Source organism: Prionailurus viverrinus, chromosome A1 (assembly GCF_022837055.1).
Source record: "Prionailurus viverrinus isolate Anna chromosome A1, UM_Priviv_1.0, whole genome shotgun sequence".
NCBI lineage: Eukaryota > Metazoa > Chordata > Mammalia > Carnivora > Felidae > Prionailurus > Prionailurus viverrinus.
This window is the reverse complement of record NC_062561.1, coordinates 2,139,562-2,161,135: the sequence shown is the minus strand read 5'-3', so window position 1 is coordinate 2,161,135 and position 21,574 is coordinate 2,139,562. Positions and strand designations below refer to the sequence as shown.

The window sequence follows — 21,574 nt, the reverse complement described above, 5'->3', positions numbered from 1 at the left end:
TTTTTTTTTTTTTTTGAGAGACAGAGTGTCTGCGAGAGGGAGAGGGGCAGAAAGAGAGTGGGGGGGGGGAGACAGAGAGAGAATCCCAAGCAGACTCTGTGCTGTTCAGCACAAAGCCTGATGTGGGGCTCAATCTCAGGAACCGTTAGATCACGACCTGAGCTGAAATCAAGAGCCAGACGCTTAACTGCCCAGGCGCTTAATTAATGATTTTATGTGAAATAGTTACAGTTCTAAGGTCCCCTGAGCCCCCTTCCTTCACCTTTCTCCTAAACAGCATCGGCTGTCACCATTTCCAGGAATGAAAAGAAATGGTCACAGATATTAACTTGCTCATAGGAACCAGAGACATTTTTGTGAGCTATAAAAAGCATTCAATAAGTATACACCACAGAATATGACCTATCAATAACAGAGTTCAGCTTGGTTAAATATTCAACTATCACGTGGCAGGCATTTTTTAGGTGCAATGAATCAAAAAAGTAATAATAATGTCTGCACCACAGCCTACACATCCCAACGGCAGATAATTAAAGGTGAACCATGAATCATTCATTAATGAAGCAAATAGTCAACGCTGGCAAATGAGATTCACACTCAGACACTGGTCTTGCTGTTTTACAATTTTTCTGGAAAGCCATTGGCAATATGCATCATCACCTTTAAATGTTTGTTTTTAACTCAAGATTCTATTTACCCCTATAGATTCAGTATATGTTCAAAAAGCATATAAAGACTACAAGAAAAATATATATAAAAGATGATTATTTCATCTCTGGGTAATGGGACTGAATTCTTTTTCTTCCGTATTTTGAAAATGTTGTCAAATATAAAGACAGCAGTTGAGATATCTAGATTATACAGAAATTGAAACCCAAGTCACATTCATTACTGGGAATGGATTTTGGACGAGTTTTCTTCACATGTAAAATATACAGGGTATACAACAGTCAAGCCCTTTATAGCATACGATTCGTAATATCGTATATCATACGATTTGGTAATACATGTAAAGGGTATTATACAGTAGAATACAGTATTATACACTGAAAAAGGGAATTCGAAAAAACAAACATCTTCAACTGGTGGCCTGTAATGTCAATTATATCCCAGAAATAGGTTGTTAAAATACACACACGTAGCAGTTCTGATGAATACCTTTTACTTTATCTAAACGTCTACTTTCAGGGGCGCCTGAGTGGCTCCACCGGTTAAGCGACTGACTTTGACTCAGGTCATGGTCTCCTGAGTTCAAGCCCCCTGTCGGGCTCTATGCCGACAGCTCAGAACCTGGCACCTGCTTCGGATTCTGTCTCCCCTTCTCTCTGCCCCTTCCCTGCTCACACTCAGTCTCTCAAAAATAAATAAACATTAAAAAAAAAAAAATTTAAATGTCTACTTTCAGCAGCATCCCAGAAGAAAACGCTGTTTTTAGGAGTACGTTCAACTGAACTTTCTCAGATTTTCATTTTCATTTATTTCACTTTTTCATTTATGTTTAGGCGATGTTTCCACAGAAGGTAAGCAAACTAATTTACATTTTATAAAGCCCCCATCAACTATCTTCATACTGAGGCACAGATTCCAAACCATAGCTCATAGTTTTGTTTTTTTTTTGAAGCTTCCATCCAAAATACATTTCATATCCTCTGTGACCCAGGAAATCTCCTGTATCTTCCTATGAGGATAAAGAAAAAGGAAACAATGCGACAGAGATCAGACTCTCAAGTATTAAAGAATTTGGAGCCCCAGATATTCTACGTGCAGACCACTACGTTCCTCTTTGCTGTCCATTAAGACTCCGGTCCAAAGGTTCATTTTCTCTCTAGAGGTTAGCTTTTCAGTTCCAGAATCGGGTCACAGAGATGGCAGCCCCGCGATCCGTCCAGCTGAAAGGCGGTGGCGCTGGGTTAGGACCACTTCTTGGTGACATTGAGATGGTCGAGCCGGTCTACCACAAATCTGTGGGGGGGGAACTTGGACACGCTGGCCGCCTTGATGGCCTCGAAGGCCGCCGCCCGGCGCCCCGCGGCGTGGCCGTACTCCTGCTCCGCGGTGAGGTAGGGCATGCTCAGCCAGTAATGGTTCTCCGCCTCTATCTCCAGGCGACGGATCATGTTCTGCTTCGCGTGGAAAGACACGGCGCGCGGCCGCCGGTGCTTCCCGATCCACTGGCTGCCAGGAATGCGATTGCGGAGGAGGAGGGCGGTCACGAACATGGTACCTGCGGGGATACGGGGAAAGTCGCACCAGGAACTGGCTACGCCCTCGGCCGCGGGTGACAGCAGCGCACGCGCGCGACCCCGGCTCTCCTGCCGCTCCGCCACCCCCGAGGACGCACAGCGTGCCCCCAAAGAAGCAGGGAGCCCAAGCAGACTCCCTAGGGAAAGAAAGGGACTCCTGAAGCAACGAAATACGGTCATCAACTCACCGGCCGCGTCGTTCACAACCTCCCCCGCGCGCCAGCGGACGCGACCCCGGAAGCGCGTCCGCCTCCCGGAACCCCCTTGCCGCTTCGCGCGAGACCTCAGCTCTCGCGAGAGAGGGCTCGTGCGGCCCCCGCGGAGGCGGGACGTTTCCGGCGCCAAGAGATTCAAACTAGTGGCGGGCCGGACCGGAGCGGTGGGATCCGCTCGCGTCCTGCGTCCTGCCGAGCAGTCCTTATCCATGGATCTGATCCGAAGCTTCCACGCGAAGCTACGGTCTCTGGCCATCACCCTCGACAGCGAGACGGCCCGGCTGCAGCGAGCGCTGGACGGAGAGGAGAGCGGTGAGTGAGGCGTCGGGCGTCGGGGCCGTCGCGGCTCCTGCGACCCGCCCGGGCGCCCGCAGCCCGCCCCGAGCGCGGCGGGTCAGAAGGGCCTTCACAAGTACGAACGCACACACTCGGCCGAGAGTGTGTTATCTTAGCTACAGTGGCGAGGGGTGCTTCGAAAGAGATATGGAAGGGCGGTGGCACACCCATCAAAACGCTCGACGTTTGTCGCCAGCAGGGCCCCGAGGGGCTGCAGGTGTCACCTTTTTATTATTTATTCTTCTGCCCCCTCAAGTATGTTGTTGTGGCTGTTTTCAGTTCTGTGTCCAACCACATTTGCTCTCCGCAAATATTGAAATAGCGCTGTCACTGTGTTAGGAGGAGAAACAGCATAGAATAAAAGTGTAAATTAAGTTGGCAGACTGAGCTCATAATGCGCACACTAATTTATACATGATATACTTGAAGTCACATAACGGATATTAATAAAAATACTGTGTAATTAAACAAAATGCAGTTATTTAGCACGGTTCTTTGCTTGTAAACTGACTTTGTCTCACCCAAATGGCCCACAGTTGCAGTAAATGCCTGTCTTTTCCCCCAACAACCCGTCAATACTAGTGAGTACTTTTTTTTTTTTTCTTTTTTTCTTTTTTGGAAATCCCGACACCCAGCACAGGGCTCAGACTCAAGACCTGGGGATTGAGAGTCACATGACCTTGTGATTGAGCCAGCCAGGCACCCATCAATACTGCTTAAAAATAAAATTAATATAGCAGAATTCTTCACCACTAACCTTTGTATTAGACATTTAAAAAAAATTGTTGCGGGGCGCCTGGGTGGCCCCGTGGGTTGAGCGTCCGACTTCAGTTCAGGTCATGATCGCACGGTTCGTGGGTTCCGGCCCTGCGTCGGGCTCTGTGCTGACAGCTCAGAGCCTGGAGCCTGCTTTGGAGTCTGTGTCTCTCTCTCTCTCTGCTCTTCCCGGCTCATGCTCGCTCTCTCTCAAAAAAAGAAAAAATAAAATAAAACATAAAAAGAATTTAAAAATATTGCAAGAGTAGCTCAGGTTTTGAGATTATTTTATAAATGTCATAAATGTAATTTGCCTTAAAACATCGTGCTCTGTAGACACAGACTCCTTTTACTTTTGTTATGTTATGAATAGTGTTCCAGCCATTTAAAAATGTTTATTTTGACTGTAAGAACAATATACGTACATGACAAAAAATTTGAGAAATGAAAAGTAGAAAGAGGAAAATAAATATTTTCTGTAACTCAGCCATCCAAAGACACCACTATTAATATTTTATTATTTTTTATTACATTATTTAATGTAAGCTCTACAGCTAATGTGGGGCTTGAATTCATGACCCAGAGATCAAGAGTCTCATGCTGTACAGACTGAGCCAGCTAGGTGCCACTTTGGGTTCTTGTGCTAATTTACCTTCTTACCAGCATATTAACTGTGTACACAAATTTTGCACTTTCTTCTGGTTTTATAAGAAAAAGTTGGGATGGTTTTTCTATTTGTGGCCAATATGTATTACAGAAAATATAGTATTGGGGCACCTGGGTGGCTCAGTCATTTAAGCGTCCAACTTCAGCTCAGGTCATGATGTCACAGTTTGTGGGTTCGAGCCCCTGGTCCGGCTCTGTGTTGACAGCTCAGAGCCTGGAGCCTGCTTCAGATTCTGGGTCTCCCTCTCTCTCTCTGCCCCTCCCCTGCTCGTGCTCTTTGTCTCTCTCAAAAATTAATAAAAACATTTAAAAATTAAGAAAATATATATATGGAAATGTGATAGAGAAAATGATCACCAAAAAATTTCAGCTTTTATGAGTCATTAAATTGACTGACTTTTTAAACTTCTTTATTGAGATATAATTCACATAATATAAAATTCAGCACTTAAAGGATACAGTCCAATGGTTTTTAGTGTATTCACAGAGTTGTGCAACCATTACAGTAAGTTTAGATTTTCATCATCCTCAAAAGAAACCCTGTGACTGTTAATATCCACTCCCCATGATCCCATCCCCAACTACCCTAGCCTTATGCAACTGCTAATCTGCTTCCTGCCTGTATATATTTGTATATTCTGGGTATTTCATATAAAAGGAATCATACAAAAGTAGGCTTTTGTGACTGACTTATTTTAGCCTGATGTTGCAAGGTTCATCCATGTCAGCATGTATCAGTGATTCATTCCGTTATGTTTCTGAATAATATTCCAATGTATGGATACGCCACATTGTGTTTATTCATCAGTTGATGAACATTTGGGTTGTTTCCACTTTTTAGATATTATGAATATATGTAAACATTTCCGGTGAACATTATGCTTTCAGGTCTCTTTGGTATACACTTAGAATTGCTGGGCCAGATGGTAAACCTATGTTTAACTTTTTGAAGAGCTGCCACATGGTTTTCTAAAGTGGATGCACCATTGTACATTTCTGCCAGCAAGGAATGAAGGTTGCGGTTTCTCCACATCCTCATCATTTATTATTACCTGTCTTTTGAATATAGTCCTAGTAGGTATGAAGTATCACTGTCACGTTGACTTGCGTTTCCCAAATAAAAATTGGTCAGCTTTAACAGGTCAAAGGAGATCTTCAAAGGAGGCATGTTTTAGAAAGAGAAATCTAATTCTTTAAAAAACTGCTTTTACGTGATGTATAGTCTATATATTGCAACTGATTAGTAAGGAAGGTGACAGTACAGTGGATGAAGGATGTCTTTTCGATAAATGGTGCCAGGTCAGTTGGACCTGGAAATAAGAATGGAAATGGAAAATAAGAATGGATCTTGATCCTTACCTCATGCCATATAAAAAAAAAAAAAATCAATTCCAGGAGGATTGTAGCTCTGAATGCAAAAGGCAGAACAATAAAGCTTTTAGAAGAAAACGTAAGTGTTGTCATTGGCAAAGATTTTAAAAATAGGAACCAAAAAGTGCCATTATAAAAAAAAGTGCTAGGTGGAATTACATTTCCTCCTTCTCCCCTCCCTCCCTCCCTTCTTTCCTTCTTGATCTGAGTGCTAATTATTTAGGTATGTTCACTTGGAAAGTTCATCAAGCTATATACTTACGATTTTTGTAGTTTTTTGTATGGATGTGATAATGTAATAACTTTAAAAACAAAGGCTGTAATACTTTGTAATTGATACGAAACAAATGATAAATATCTACAAGGATTTTATAATTCTAAGAAACAATACTAAATTATATTTTCTATTCTTTTTCCTCCTTTTCCTTATTGTACTTTTTCCTTATTGCATTTTTTCCTTTCTCTATTCATATTGAAGACATTGAAGATTATCCAGTGAGAATTTTATATGACCTTCTTTCTGAAGTCCAGACTCTAAAGGTATGGGTCCTGCAATATTAATTTATCATCTTTGTGTGGTAATTTTTAAATAGACTTAGTCTTTTAGTCTTAAGACTAAGTCTTTTGATAGAAAAATGATAATGTACTTTTTTTCCTCATAAAAGGATGATGTCATTCTTCTTCTTGATAAAGCAAGTTTGGAAAGTCAAGAAAGCATTGGTTTCATAAAGGCAACAAAAGTACTAATGAAAAAAAATTCAATGGATATCATGAAAATAACGGAGTTTTTCCAGAAGTATGGATATAATCCACGTGCCAAGAAAAGCTCAGGTGTGAATGATTTGCATTTTATGGTGTTTGTTTTAGTATTAAAGAAGGAAGGCGGCGTGATTCAGTACGGTTACTCTGGTTCTGGCTCCGCCATTATGTGACTTGTCACGTGTGGTCATTTATTCATCAGTCTCTGTGCTGGATGCAGTGCTGACTGGTGGTGGCAAAACAAAGACAGTCCTTCCTCCCCTTTCCAAAATGCTACATTAAAGAAGAGTACAAGAGGGGCGCCTGGGTGGCTCAGTCGGTTAAGCGACCCACTTCGGCTCAGGTCACGATCTCACGGTCGGTGGGTTTGAGCCCCGCGTCGGGCTCTGTGCTGACGGCTCGGAGCCTGGAGCCTGCTTCCGATTCTGTGTCTCCCTCTCTCTCTCCGTCCCTCCCTTGCTCATGCTCTGTGTCTCTCTGTCTCTCAATAATAAATAAACGTTAAAGAAGACTACAAGATAGATCCACATGATTTTAGGACGGTTGGTTTCTAGTCAGCTCTGCCAAAAATAGCCGAGAGACTGAAGGTAAGGCGTGCTATTTCATTTTTCTTGTTCTCAATTTTTTCTTCCGTAGAACAAGAAATTGGGGGCAATATAAACTGATAAAGTCCTTTTTTAAGTTTTACAGTTCTAACGAAGGGTAGGATAACATGGTGTTTTAGAAGTAGACCAGACCATCTGAATGCAAATCTCTAATCCCACCATTTACTAGCTGTATTCTCTTTGGCCACTTACTTAACCTCGTACCTCAGAATCTCATCTATAGAGTGGAGATGTTTAATACTACTTACCTTTGAGGTTGTGGAAGGATTGAATGAGATAAAGTTTGTCTAGAATAGCACCTGGCGTGTTAATCGCCTGGTCTTAACTGTCGTGGGGCCCATACCTGTGAGGGACTAATTTCAGCATACTTCAGTGCCTTTGTTTCCGTTATGAGAATGATCTTTGTACATAAATCAGCCATTAATTACATTCAGCACATACATACTGGGGATCCGTGCGGAGGGTGTATTAAACAGTCTGCGTGGCGCAATGGAAAGAATTCAGCTGACCAGTGTGAACAAGCTGTGGATTCAAATCCTGGCTCCACCAGTCGCTACAGGTGTGACCTTGGATAATTTCTCTGAATTGCTTTTTTCTCACTTGCAGAATGGGGACGATAGTAACTCCCTGTGAGGCAGTGATATCGCGATGATTTTATGAATCTTATCAGTGACGGCCTTGTGATAAATACAAGGATAAGTTTTTGGTAGCTCTTCTAACATTTCTCAGAATTAACAGAAAGCAGAAAGCACAAGGCCAAAACAGAACGCTGTGAATCAGCAGCTCTTCCAAGAGCCAAAAGCCATGAAACCAGAGTCTATAACTTTTTTTTTTTTTTTGGTATGGTACATACTCCATATTTAACACGTCCTGGTTTATCATGCATGCGAAAACAGTATCCTATCCTAGTTTGTTTCCTGTTGCCAGTCAGAACAAAGAAAACCCTACCTTCAAAGAGAAAGCGTGCACCTCTTCACTTCCTCCAATCTGTTTGATCTCTTCGCTGGCTAACTAAATGTACAGCCTGAATTCATCCCTTTTCTGTTCCTTTGGACCCAAAAGATTCTGACAGGGATCTATGCCAATGTTTGATAGACCCCATCTAACTCTAACTATAGACTTTCCTTTAAAAGATGAAGAGAAACAAAAAAGATCATTATCAGACTTAACAAAAATACATTTCGATTCATAACAAAAGTACAAGTACTTTCTTCTTAAAAAGAATACAACAAACAAGGTATTTTGGAGAAACGTTCTCCCATCTCCTTCAACAAGTACAGTGGTTGCAATTCATATTTCTAATTTAGCAACCAAATGATATCTATTCAAGGTTGGCTAAAAAAGTTGTAGTAACTCCCTCCCTCCTTATTCTTAAACAAATGGTGGCGTTTGGAATGAGAGGATGTGAGGTCAAGTTTTGGCTCTTTACATTGTATCAGCTGACTGTTTTCCAAAATGTTGTTTGGTGCCTTTTTAAAAACAAAAAAATATCCTAAGATATTTTGTGCTTGAAATAGTTAATATGAAAATTAATTGGAGTGAAACATTCAAATGCCTGTCCCATGGGGGATGCTAAGCACATTTTAATTTCTCTTCCTTCAGCTCACCCCCTCCATTTTCTCTTCCTTTCTTGTTACCCTAATTACTGGTTCATTTTTCTTCTCCACTTCATGCTACACATTTTACATTTGTCCCACGCTTTCCTAATACCCATCCCATTCTCCATACCTTGCTATCTCACTGAAACCCTGTCATTTGTTAAGTTATCTCTGCCCAGATCCTGGCCAAATCCACATTATCTTCTTTCTGATTATCCTGTTTGACTTTCTGTTGTCTCTCACACTAAAAGCTAGTGGTTTTCCTTCTCCAGTTCCTTGGCATCATAGGTGCTATCCTGGACCTTTTTTTTTTTTTTTTCAACGTTTTATTTTATTTTGGGGACAGAGAGAGACAGAGCATGAACGGGGGAGGGGCAGAGAGAGAGGGAGACACAGAATCGGAAACCGGCTCCAGGCTCTGAGCCATCAGCCCAGAGCCTGACGCGGGGCTCGAACTCACGGACCGCGAGATCGTGACCTGGCTGAAGTCAGACGCTTAACCGACTGCGCCACCCAGGCGCCCCTATCCTGGACCTTTTAACTGCAACTTGGGTCCCACACCAAATTCACTAACCATTAATGTATGCAGGAAATGGCAAAGGATTGTGGGGGAAAAGCATAGTTGTTAGTAAATTATTTAGTTTGAAATGTACAGTGTGGTGATTAACCATATGGGGTCTGGAGCCAGATATGACCTTTTCAGGGTTGAGAAACTACATATCTTTCTAATGCTCTCCTATTATTTTCCTCAACCAGACTTTTGATACAGGCGTTCCAGACTAAGGATAAAAACTTATCATGGTGTGACAATCTTTCCTTTTTAACTTAGGCATCTGTAAATGAATAATCTAAACTAATGTTATACTTTGTGTTAAATCTAGATCATAGTTAATTCCACCCTGTAGTTAATGTCATCAAATGATAAAATAGTTCCAGAATTCATTAAGAAAGATTGGTAAATCACATTAGCTGGGGGAGTAAGGATATTGGACTTTCATTTGCATTGATTTTTCATCTTTTAATACTTTAGTTTACTTTCCTTCTTTAATGTGTAGACAAATGGGATCTGGGTAGACAAAAGGTACGTGTCAGAAATCTCCTACAGGGACAATTGAAATAAAACTTTAGAGACTAAGGAGGGAATCAGGACTTTTGCTGATTGGGGACATTTCAGATGGAGCTATTTTATGTGGCTTTAGTACTTGGGATTTTGTGGTTTGATGTTTGACCAGAATATGACCTCCTTGGTTTTTCCTCACAGTGGATGAACAAGAAATCACTGACTCTGACTCAGAGTCCACTAAGCATGAAAATGTCCAGATGCCTGATGTGAAGGACAGTCTGTCCAATCCTGCTATTCCAAGCACTGCTAGTTCTGAGAAGTCTCCACGGAGTCCCCAACTTTCAGATTTTGGGCTTGAGCGGTACATGATATCCCAAGTTCCACCAAACCCTCCACAGGCAGTAAACGACCATGAAGAAGAGCCCAGAATTTTAACTCCATCTTCCAAGCAGTCCGTAGTTAAAGTACTAAAAACTCCAAAATGTGCCCTAAAGATGGATGATTTTGAGTGTGTAACTCCTAAATTAGAACACTTCGGTATCTCTGACTGTACTGCGTGTTTGAATGAAGATTACACGATGGGACTTAAAAATATGAAGGAGAATAAAAGGTAAGCCGCTTTAAAAAAAAAGTTTATTTATTTATTTTGAGACAGAGCAGGAGCGGAGGAGGGGCAGAGACAGCAGGAAAGATAGAATCCCGGGCAAGCTCCGCATTGTCAGCACAGAGCCCACTGCAGGGCTTGAACTCATGAACCGGGAGATCATGACCTGAGCCAAAGTCAATAGTCAGATGCGCAACTAACTGAGCCACCCAGGTCCCCTGAAAATAATCATCTTTAAAAAGAACTGTCACTATCAGGAGTCTGCAGACCACTGCCACAGGCCAAACCCAGCCTGCTCCCTATTTTTTGTACATAAGGTTTTATTGGAGCACAGCCTAGAAAAGTTCTTTTTGGGGGCACCTAGGTGGCTCACTTGGTTAAGTGTGCAACTCTTGATCTCAGTCCAGGTCTTGATCTCAGCGTCGTGAGTTCTGCCCCCATACTAAGGCCCCACGCTGGGCTCCGTGGCAGACATGAAACCTACTTTAAAAAGTTCTTTTTCTAAAAAATCTAAGACAGAAAACACTGAGGTTAGTTTATGAGGTTGACATACCCTTGATACACACATTGACAGAGCATGCAAGAGAAAACTATAACCAGTCCACTTGATGAATAATAATGTAAAGTCCCAATTAAACCACTCACAGATTGAATTCACAGAATATTACAAGTATAGTAGATAACTTACAAGTTAAGCTTATCTCAGGAATGCAAAGATAGTTTAATACTTGAAGCCCATAACATACATTTTAATGATTGGATTTAATAAGGGAAAAAAGGATAATCTTAATAGATGCCAATAAGGAATTTGATAAAAAATTTTTTTTAAGTTTATTTATTTTGAGAGAGAGAGAGTGCAGATGGGGGAAGGGCAAAGAGAGAAGGAGAGCGAGAATCCCAAACAGGCTCTGTGCTGTCAGAGGGCTCAATCTCACTCATTGTGAGATCATGAACCGAGATCAAGAGTCAGACGCCTAACTGACTGAGCCACCTGGGTGCCTTAAGGATTTGGTAAAATTTGATACCCGTTCCTTTAAAACGTTTGGTCAAACTCCAAATAGAGTACTTCATTAACATGATAAATTACAAGTATCTAATAATAGTGAAGCTATCTGTCACCATTATTTAACATCATTCTTGATAACTCTGGCCAGTAACAAGTATTTCTAGGCCATGTTTTGTACATGGGCAACTCAAAAAATTCACATCTCAAGCTTCAAGAAAGAGGCTCTTAGAAGATATATTTTATATAGTGGTAAGTTAACCATTTAAAATAGTGTTTTCCTATATTTTATTAATAACTAGTTCCTAAACGGAGTAGAAAAAAATCCATTCAAATTTGCGACAAAAAAGTGAAATACTGATGCCAGTCGTGGGTAAAAAGATCTACATGATAAAAACCATAAATATTTCTGGGTTAAGTAAAGGAAAAAGTGGGGAATATAATGTTTTTTCTTCATCCTGATAGACTGGCTGAATGTTGTTAAGATGCTTAATCATGACAATTTATAGATGTTGTGCATTTACAACAAAGCCTCGATAGGATTTTTTTAAAGTAAATGATAAAATGACTCTAAAATTTACTTGGAAGAATAATAAGTAAAAGTAGCTAAAAAGGGGGTGCCTGGCTGGTTCAGTCAGAAGAGCATGCAACCCTTGATCTTGAGGTCATGAGTTCGAGCCCTATGTTGGGTGTAAAGATTACTTAAAAACATAAAATCTTAAAAAAAAGAGTAGCTGAAATAGTAATAAAAAATAATAGTAATGAGGGAATATGACCGAATAGTAAAATTATTATAATACAGATATATATAAATATGTATATTACAGAAGTAAAAATTATTCAGTAAATTATGCCAGGACAATTGGTTAGTTGAACCATCTTATAGTTATTTGATGATAGTCCTCTTTATATTCCAGACATCTGAGTAAATGGCTCGAACGTCCTTAGATGACAGGGATCAGTCTTTTTTAGTCTAAAAAAATGACAAGTTCTTAATTTGTATCTGTAAACTGGTTGCAAAATTCCACTTTATGGTTTTGAAACCATGAACTGTGTAGCTCCTATATTTGAAGTGATGAGTTAAACTTATGGCTTTCCCTTAAGTCAGGGGTTCTTAGCCTGCTTCGCAGTCAAGGCTGTCAATACCAAATGGTTCATAACCTTTTTTGAGCCATGTGTGTACATTAATTAAAAAAAAAAAAAAAAACACAGTTCAGTGGGACTGTGTTACACAGAATGGAACTGAATGTTTGTCTACACTGGACAGTATATAGCAAGACTGAATTTTTTCCCAGAGGTTCAATATTAACTTTTTTTTTTTTTTTTTACACCTTATAATTTCCCTATGAATCACGCCAGTGAGGAGGCCATAGAATCAGAACCGGTGACCAGTAATCATTTCTTTGCTACTCCTGGCCTCATAATCCAGCAGCTGAAAAAAAATGGTAAGTATAAGAATCACATTACTTCTCAGCTATCCTTTTTCTAGATTATCTTTGTACAGAAATGGTTCTATCATCTTAGACACCCTCATAGTCCTTCTGCATCTTGTCAGTTCATGCTATTGAGTTATGTAAAGTTCTATCCCATTGGGTGCGGCATGATTTCATACTAGAGAGAGAGAATTTTCCGGTATGCTTTTCATAGTTTTCCTGATTATAGCCAATATTTATCTGGGGCGCCTGGGTGGCTCTGTCGGATAAGCGTCTGACTTCAGCTCAGGTGAGGATCTCACAGTTTGTGAGTTCAAGCCCCACGATGGGCTCTGTGCTGACAGCTCAGAGCCTGGAGCCTGCTTTGGATTCTGTGTCTCCCTCTCTCTCTCTGCCCCTCCCTTGCTCATGTGTGCTTGCTGTCTCTCTCTCTCTCCCTCTGAAAAATAAATAAACATTAAAAAAAAATATTTGCCAGCCTGTTTGTTTCTAACATTTTAACTTAAAACATAAATATGTATTCATTCACCAAACTTCTGATACAGAATCAACAGTACCTTTTTTTAAAATTTAGCTTCAGCCCATTGATCAGATTCTACATTATTTTTCTTACATAAACTACACTTAGAATACAGTAGCTACCATTTCAAATTGTTTTTTTAAAATACTACAAGAACTTAAAGAAAAATTTCATACAGTGTTTTCATATTTGTCCCACCAACTACAAAAACATCAGTTTTCACAAAAATATAAAAGAAAACATTCTAGAGTTTTGTGATTTCTTGATTAATTATAATTGTCTAATCTCTGTCAAATTTATTGCCACATTTAAAAAAAAAATTTTTTATGTTTATTTATTTTTGAGAGAGAGTGCAAGCGGGAGAGGGGCAGAGAGAGAGGGAGACACAGAATCCGAAGCAGGCTCCAGGCTCCGAGCTGTCAGCACAGAGCCCGACGCGGGGCTCGAACCCATGAGACATGAGATCATGACCTGAGCCGAAGTCAGACGCTCAACCGACTGAGCCACCCAGGCGCCCCTATTGCCATATTTTTAAAAGTAACTTGTCTTTATCAAGTCTTCCAAACTTAGGAACATCTTTTCAGAAAAATTCTTTTTGTACTAATTTCACTGACATATAATATTAAATTATGTTATTAAATTAACAAGTATTTCTGGCATCAACAGGTGTGAAGAAAGACAAATGACTCGTAGTAAACTTAGAGCTCAGCTTGTAGGAAAGAGCCTGTCTGTAGCAAAGAGGGAGAGAGTGGACCATCTCGTACATACCAAGAGTCAGTTCCCAGTGGAGCATAAACTTTTTAGAAAATGATGAGCGGGGGGCACCTGCGTGGCTCAGTCGGTTAAGCATCTGACTCTTGATTTCAGTTCAGGTCATGATCTTGTGGTTCATGGGTTCAAGCCCCTCGTGGGGCTCTGCGCTGACAGTGCGGAGCCTGCTTCCGGTTCTGTGTCTCCCTCTCTCTCTTTCCCCGCCCTCTCACATGTTCTCCCTCTGTCAAAATAAATAAATGAACTTTAAGCAAAAAAAAAAGGAAATGATATAGGAGAATATTTGTGTATTACTTCTGAAGTGGGATGGATTCTTTTTAAACATCTTTTTTAAAGTTTATTTATTTTTAGAGAAAGAGCACGAGCGGGGAAGGGGCAGAGAGAGGGAGAGAGTCCCAAGCAGGCTGTGCGCGCTCTGTGCAGAGCCCAATGTGGGCTCGCTCACAAGACGGGAGATCGTGACTTGAGCTGAAATCAAGAGTCTGAAACGACTGAGCCACCCAGGCGTCCCCGGGAGGGATTTTTTAAAGAACAGCTAACTGACGAAAAAACTTCCGTATACCACAGGCGGTGTATTTGACGGAGGGAATGGCAAGCTTAGGTTTATCCATTAGAACTTTGATTCAGTGACGGCTTGTTAAGAGAGATTGTATCGTATTTTAGTTTGACTCTATTCTTATGCCACAAAAGTACCCTTAGTATGATTCTTAGAGTCTATACCTAGGGAAAATTCGTCATTTGTTTACCATTTTCTTTATTTACTGTTGCTTCTTACATCCCACTCATTCCTTCTGGGTCTAGTTTTCTTCAGCAGTTCTCTGAGATACTTCTCGTCTGTGAGAAGTGGTCTCTGGTTTTGTGTCTGAAGATCCCTTTTTTCTTTCTCTGTCATTCATTTTGGAACAGTGATTTAGCTGGAAATAGACAATAGATAGCTGACTTTCTTCAAAATTTTATACAGAAATTATTTCATTGTGATCTGGTGCCCATTCCTGATGAGCAGAGTCCTGTGGGCCTCATGTGCTTTCCTGTGTAGATCTGTGGTCTTTTCTTCCCGGTCGTAAGATTTTTGTCATTATCTTTGATATTCTACATTTCTCTGTAATTTTAAAATAAGTTTGTTTTTATTTATTGCGTTTAGAATTTGGTATGATTTTCAAACTAAGAACTCATGTCATCAATTTTGGAAAATACTCTGAGATTATCTCTTTAATAAGATTACCTCTTCCCTAATTCTTCAGTTTTTTTCTACTGGAATCTCTGTAACAGATTTTAGAATGTTCTCCTTCAGTCTCCTTGGTCTGTTAACTTCCCTTTGATATTTTCCTTTTCTCTATGCTACCTTGTGCTTTAGTTGGAACTTTCTTCCACTTTGCTATTTTTCTTTTATACTGAGTCTAAATTATTATTTTAATCTATTGAATTTTTATTCCAGGGACTACATTTTCTGTCTTACATGTTTTTCCCTTCAAATGTGACTGTTCTTTTTTTTCCCTTCCATAATCCTGTTCCCTTGCCTTATGATTTCTGTGCCTTCCTTTATCTCTGAACATTTTAGACACATGTATTTGGAAAACGGTTTAAGGTGTTAATACTTTTGTTTATTGCTCTGATTCTCTTTCTTGGAGGTGTGTTTCCTTACAGGCTTTTCGTCTTTTTTTTTTTTTTTTTTTTTTTTTTTCATCTACCTCCAAGTTAGTTAGCATATAGTGCAACAGTGATTTCAGGAGTAGATTCCTTATTCGGGGTCTTTCCTGGTTCCATAGAAATTTTAGGATCATTTGTTCTAGCTCTGGGAAGAATGCTGGTGTTATTTTGATAGGGATTGCCAGGCTCTTAGTTTTTAACTCCTCTCAGATGAAGTTGTTTTCAGTGTCATGGGTTGTCACGGAGTCCTGTGGAACCATTTCATGCTTGCCCCAGCCAAGGCCCCACGGGTTTACCGATCGCACACGTTTTTATGTTAACTGCTTGACTCAGGTCGCCTGCACTGGACACGTAGAGTGAGCTCAGAACCCACGACTCTACACCGTTTGGAGCTGCTACTCTGGTTTTCCGTTTCTTGCAAAGACTAGACTTTTAGCCTCACTTGCTTTCATCCTGTTCCCCTGGAGTCAGTGCCACTGGGCAAGCATTTTCCAGTTCCTGCTTCGCAGACCTCACTGCTCTTCCAGGCTCTCAGCTTGATGCACTGTCTCCGTTCCACTGCCTCTTCAGAGGCTGTCTTAGAGTCCCACGTATTTGACTGTCTCCATGCAGATTTCAGATTAAGTAGATGTTAGCATCGAACTACATTTGCTTCAGATCTTTCTTTTACCGTTACACATAAAGCTAAATCCCTACTCCGCTATTCTCCTTCCCTTCCTCCCCTAAAGTGATGATTATTCTAAAGTATAGTTGTGTTGTTTGAAAATTTTATTTAAGTTACAACATCCAATTCTTATTTTGTCACTTGTTTTTTTTTTTCGTTCACTCCATGTAAATCCAGTTCATCTTAATTTTTAAGCGTTACATGAATAAGCCAAATTTCATTTATTCATCTGCTTATTAAGCGGTAGTTGTTTTTTACTTCTTTACTCCTACAGGCAGTGCTCTGATGACTTTGTTCCTTGTGTACATGTGTTACATCTAGGAGTGGCATTTCTAGATCAAAGGTGATGCATATCTTCCGTATTCTGGAAAATGCTTAATTGCCACCCAAGAGCGGCTGTTCTGATTCCCACCAGCAGTGTTTCTGTTCCTATTTCTCCATCTTTCCCAGTACTTGATCTTTAGACATAATAAAATTTTCCTAGTCTGATCATTTTTCTAACATGTTTACTTTTTCTCTTTGATTTTTTTTAAGATTGCTTTCATCATACTATGTGTTAGAGTCATTAAATGTCTGTATACACATGGTTCTGTTTCTGAAATCTCTTTCTTGTTCTCATAGTCAGTTATGGCTTTAGAGTAAATCCTAGTGTCTTAGAAGGTAGGTGACCTCCTTGTCCTGTTCCCTCCCTCTTTTCTTCTTTAGAAATTTGATCTTCTCCAGAAAGTTCATACAGATTTTGATAGAGTTACCTGTAGGCGTCTTGTCTTCTTTGTTGCTGTTGTAAAAAATGTCTTCTCTCATAAACTGAGGGTTGATGGGTGGGTGGGTGGGAGGGAGGGGAAAGTGGGTGACGGGCATTGAGGAGGGCACCTGTTGGGATGAGCACTGGGTGTTGCATGGAAACCAATTTGACAATAAATTTCATATTAAAAAAAAAGATCTTCTATCAAATTATATTTTTAATTGCTTGTTGCTCTTTTGCTAGAACTACTGATTTTTGTTTCTGTATATTGCCCTTATACCTTGCTGAACTTTTATTAGTGCCGATGATAAGCGAATATGAAGTTTTGTTTCTTCCTGTCTAGTCAAGCACACACTGTAGCTAATCTCTTGAGTTCTTAAACATAAAGTACACAAATTATATTGACTATAACGTGAAAGTTGAAATCTTGGGGTGCCTGGGTGGCCCAGTCGGTTAAGCATCTGACTTCGGCTCAAGTCATAATCTTTTGGTTCGTGGGTTTGAGCCCCATGTCAGGCTCTGTGCTGACAGCTCAGAGCCTGGAGCCTGCTTTGGATTCTGTGTCTCCCTCTCTCTCTGCCCCTCCCCTGCTCGCACTCTGTCTCTCAAAAATAAATAAACATTAAAAAAAATTTTTTTTTAATAGTTGAGAGAGCTCTGACGTGGGGCTCGAACTCACAAGTTGTGAGATCATGACCTGAACCGAAGTCAGCCGCCCAACCGACTGAGCCACCCAGGTGCCCCTCAACTTCATTTTCAAATGTATATTTTCATGCCATTGTTTGTGTCTCTTAGATGGCGACTATACAGATTCCCCCTTGGCACCCACGTTCTGCACTCCTGGTTTGAAAATTCCTTCTACAAAGAACAGTATAGCTTTGGTACGTTTCCATAACCTTGAAAGCTCTGATCTTTTTCCTGATGACCTATATATGCTACTGTTTCTAGACGCAGTCTGTTTTAATATTGTCTGTCAACTATACTTCAGTTAAAAAGGAAAAAAAACCACTTAGACTACTGCAGCCTTTAAGAGTACATTTACATATTTCTAGAGGGGAATTTAGGGGAATTTGGCAGCATATAGCAAAAGCTTTAAAATTTTCATGCCCTTTAACCGTGTCTCAGAATTTACTCTAAGGTACATTGGCACAAAGAATTATAACAAGGAGTTTATAGAGGAAGGAACAGCATTATTTATAAGAGCAAAGCATGGGAAAAATCTAGATGTCAAGTGGTAGCATAGAAGCAAACTACACTAGGCTGTGTATGGTGTTCTGTAACTAGCGTATGTTTTTATTATTTTTTAAAATATTTATTTATTTATTTTGAGAGTGGGAGAGGGCCGGGGGAAAGAGAGAATCCAAAGCAGGCTCCTCACTGACAGTGCAAAGCCGGATACGGGACTCAAACTCACGAACCATGAGATCATGACCTGAGCCGAAAGAAGAGTTGGATGCTGAACCCACTGAGCCACCCAGGCACCCCTAACATATGTGTTAAAGCACAGACAAGAACATAAAAAGAATGTTTTAAAAATACTTAATGATGGAAAATGACATGCATGTGCATGTATACACATACACACACACACACACACACACACACACACACACACAATATATATATTTTATTTCAAGTAAAAAGAATAAAAGAATGGATAAAAACACACCAAAATGTGATTGTCTCCAGGTCACAGATTCATGGGTGATTTTTTTGCTTTTTCCAAATATTACTCGATGAACAAATTAATATAATCATACCTCCTCCCTTTTTTGAAGTCACTATGAACACTTAAGACAACCAACACAGTAGGCTGGGCTATCCGTAAAATGTGGCTAGTACATCTGAGGAGCTAATTTTTACTTTTAAAAACTTGATGAATTTCAAATTAAATCTAAATAGACCCGTGTGGCTTGTTGCTACTCTATTGGACGGAATAGCTAGACGGACAAAATACTAGTATCAGTTGAAGCACCTATCAGGTTATCTCCTGCTAGTACTTGCCACTTACAATGAATTCACTCCTTGTGTTCCTGTTCTTGTGGAAGGCCCCCTGCTGATGTGACTCTATTAACTCTGACCCTAGAGAGAGGAGGTGATTTACTGGGTTGTTCAGGTTAGCACGAATTGCATGCTAAGGTTACCTCACACGGGCTTTCTTTGTGTCAAGAGTGAGGGCGTGTGGTCACACTTTTGCTCATCCATGGTGTTAGTCTTACCTGGGACAGCTTAGTGTTGCCTGAAACTGGGTGGGTGAGTCCCTCTAACCTTGTTCAGTCAGGCCTGTTTAGTTTTCATAATAAGCTGTAGCTCAGCCTTTATTAGTAAGAAGAGAGTGTTTTGTTCTCCATGTGCCATTTCTTTGTTTCCTCCATTTTCTTTAGTAATCGGTCGAGGAAGAGCGGGTCATTTTTGTGCGACAGAACTAAAATTGACTTTTATTTACTGTATTTTATGCCATCATAATTTAATGATATACTTCTGTTCAATAGGGATCCACAAATTATCCATTATCGGAAACAAATAGTTCATCAAACGATTTGGAAATGAAAGACCGTACATCGTTAGTTTTAAATTCGGAGAAGTGTTTTGAGAGTTTTGCGGATCCCTCTTCTCCCGTAATTTCTTCTTACGAGAATCTGCTGAGAACACCTACACCTCCAGAAGTCACTACCATTCCAGAAGATATTCTTCAGGTTATTTTCCCAGGCTGTTTCTTTTTCTGATACATTCTTTTCAAAATTAGACATTTATATTAACGACCTGAAACTGTATAAAAACCATCTTATTTCTCATCGGGCTAATGTGCTGGTTTGTGTACTGAGAAAATCCGAATTCTGGGCCCTCAGTCCCTTCTGAGAGTACCTGGATAAGGCTCTTCAGACTGACCATGAGCTCAGGATTTCATCATACTTTTATTTCCTCATGGTGCATTTTCTCTTTACCTTCAACTTCATGTTCTGAAATGTCCTCTTATAATATTTTATAATAATTGTTCAACTGCCATTGCCACGTTGACCATTTTTTCCATTGGAGGTATGGCTGGCAAAATCGGAAATGCCACGTACCCCCCCATTCTCCAGGGTAGGGTATCATGGATAACATATCAGTGTTTCTTGAACCTGAGACATCTTGGACATCAGTTTGAGAAACACTGACTTACATGTTAGAATATCTGATTCTTTTTTTTAATGTTTATGTATTTATAAGAGAGCACACAAGTGCACAGGCGTGAGCGGGGGAGGGGCAGAGAGAGCGAGGGAAGGAAAGAATCCCAAGCAGGCTCCGCGCCGTCAGCACAGAGCTTGACTCGGGGCTCTGTCCTACGAACTGTGAGATCATGACCTGAACTGAAATCAACAGTCGGATGCTTCACCGACTGAGCCACCCAGGCGCCCCAAGAATGTCTGATTGTTTTGTACACCACTTACCTCTAGTCTACTACTGATCTGTAAGGACTACCAACTCTACCCCGTCACCACCAGTCATCCCCACCCTAATAGAAGTTAGAGTGGCAGCTGTCGCTTAGGCAAGTGGAGTCGTTCAGAACCGTTCTCGCAAACTACCTAGCTCGTGGAGAGCCGTGGCTACTTGGAGTAATACCTAAATGCCAAGAGAGCGGACTCATCCTGTGATATCAAGAAAGTATTTGCTACCCTTTGTTTTCGTTCTTCTCTGTTTTCCTGGACATTAGAAAATCGGGTGTGCGTCTTCTATCTTTATAGGAGTTTATCTAGAGTTTCTACTTTGCTGTGGTCGATCCTCCTTTTTATTTCTACGTGAAAGGGGGGGGGGATCCTTGTATTTCATGTATCACCTCTTTGTGAAAAAAAAATCATAGCTGATATTTCAGAGTCTCCTTTTCATAATCTTTAATAGCTGATCATCTTTTGAGCACATATTTTGCCTCTTTCCTAGATACATTTTCCCTGACAGTGTTGTAAAGGCTTAATTTGCTCTCGGGGATATGTTGCTGCTTATTTTACTTCCACTAATCTTAGAGTACATTTTAGAAGGCTTCAGAAGTCAAGCCTCTACATCAAAGTTCAATTTCAAACTCCATCCTTTCTTTGCTGTTGAATGTCTGTGCTGCTGAAAAATTACTGTTTCAAATAACCCACATTTTTACATTTTTCTTGGCTTTTTTTTTTTAAAGATTTTTTGGGGGGGGTAAGTTTATTTTTGAGAAAGAGAAAGTGGGGGAGGGGCAGAAAGAGAGGGAGAGAGAGAATCCTGAGCAGACTCCACACTGTCAGCACAGAGCCCGACGCAGGGCTCGAACTCACAAACCGTGAGGTCATGACCTGAGCCAAAACCAAGAGTCAGACACTTAACCAACTGAGCTGAGCCCCTTTTCTTGGCTTTTCTTGAGTATTTTATAACACCTTCCAAGTTTCTTGTGTAGTTCTTGGGACTTGATAAAAAGGAATTTGTTTTGTTTCAGATTTTATCAAAATACAACTCGAACCTAGCTACTCCAGTGGCAGTGAGAGCCGTGCCACCCGGCAAAGCGTTCCTCGCCAAATACGGAGCACCGAGCGTCCGAGGTGCTGGCAACAAAGAAAACTGGTGAAG

The 21,574-nt window shown here is 40.5% G+C and overlaps 2 protein-coding genes across 2 annotated transcripts; one reads left to right on the top strand and one right to left on the bottom strand.

Annotated features, from left to right (window-relative positions):
• Nucleotides 1-590: 590 nt before the first annotated feature.
• Nucleotides 591-2,677, bottom strand: MRPL57 (mitochondrial ribosomal protein L57). Its single transcript, XM_047853060.1, has 2 exons — nucleotides 2,432-2,677; nucleotides 591-2,224 (listed from the first exon to the last, which is right to left on the bottom strand). The coding sequence occupies exons 1-2, from the start codon at nucleotides 2,667-2,669 to the stop codon at nucleotides 1,911-1,913; spliced, it is 552 nt and encodes a 183-aa protein (XP_047709016.1). The 5' UTR covers nucleotides 2,670-2,677; the 3' UTR covers nucleotides 591-1,910.
• Nucleotides 2,638-21,574, top strand: SKA3 (spindle and kinetochore associated complex subunit 3). The gene is made up of 8 exons (XM_047853017.1): nucleotides 2,638-2,770; nucleotides 6,066-6,127; nucleotides 6,253-6,418; nucleotides 9,811-10,222; nucleotides 12,579-12,664; nucleotides 17,795-17,880; nucleotides 19,492-19,695; nucleotides 21,444-21,574. Exons 1-8 carry the CDS (start codon nucleotides 2,668-2,670, stop codon nucleotides 21,570-21,572), a joined length of 1,248 nt encoding a protein of 415 aa, XP_047708973.1. The 5' UTR covers nucleotides 2,638-2,667; the 3' UTR covers nucleotides 21,573-21,574.

Coding starts and splice junctions, on each gene's coding strand:
- MRPL57 (XM_047853060.1), bottom strand. CDS start 2,669: ATGGATAAGGACTGCTCGGCAGGACGCAGGACGCGAGCGGATCCCACC. Junction 2,225..2,431: donor GGTTGTGAACGACGCGGCCG/GTGAGTTGATGA, acceptor GTATCCCCGCAG/GTACCATGTTCGTGACCGCC.
- SKA3 (XM_047853017.1), top strand. CDS start 2,668: ATGGATCTGATCCGAAGCTTCCACGCGAAGCTACGGTCTCTGGCCATC. Junction 6,419..9,810: donor ACGTGCCAAGAAAAGCTCAG/GTGTGAATGATT, acceptor TTTTCCTCACAG/TGGATGAACAAGAAATCACT. Junction 10,223..12,578: donor AATATGAAGGAGAATAAAAG/GTAAGCCGCTTT, acceptor GAATCACGCCAG/TGAGGAGGCCATAGAATCAG.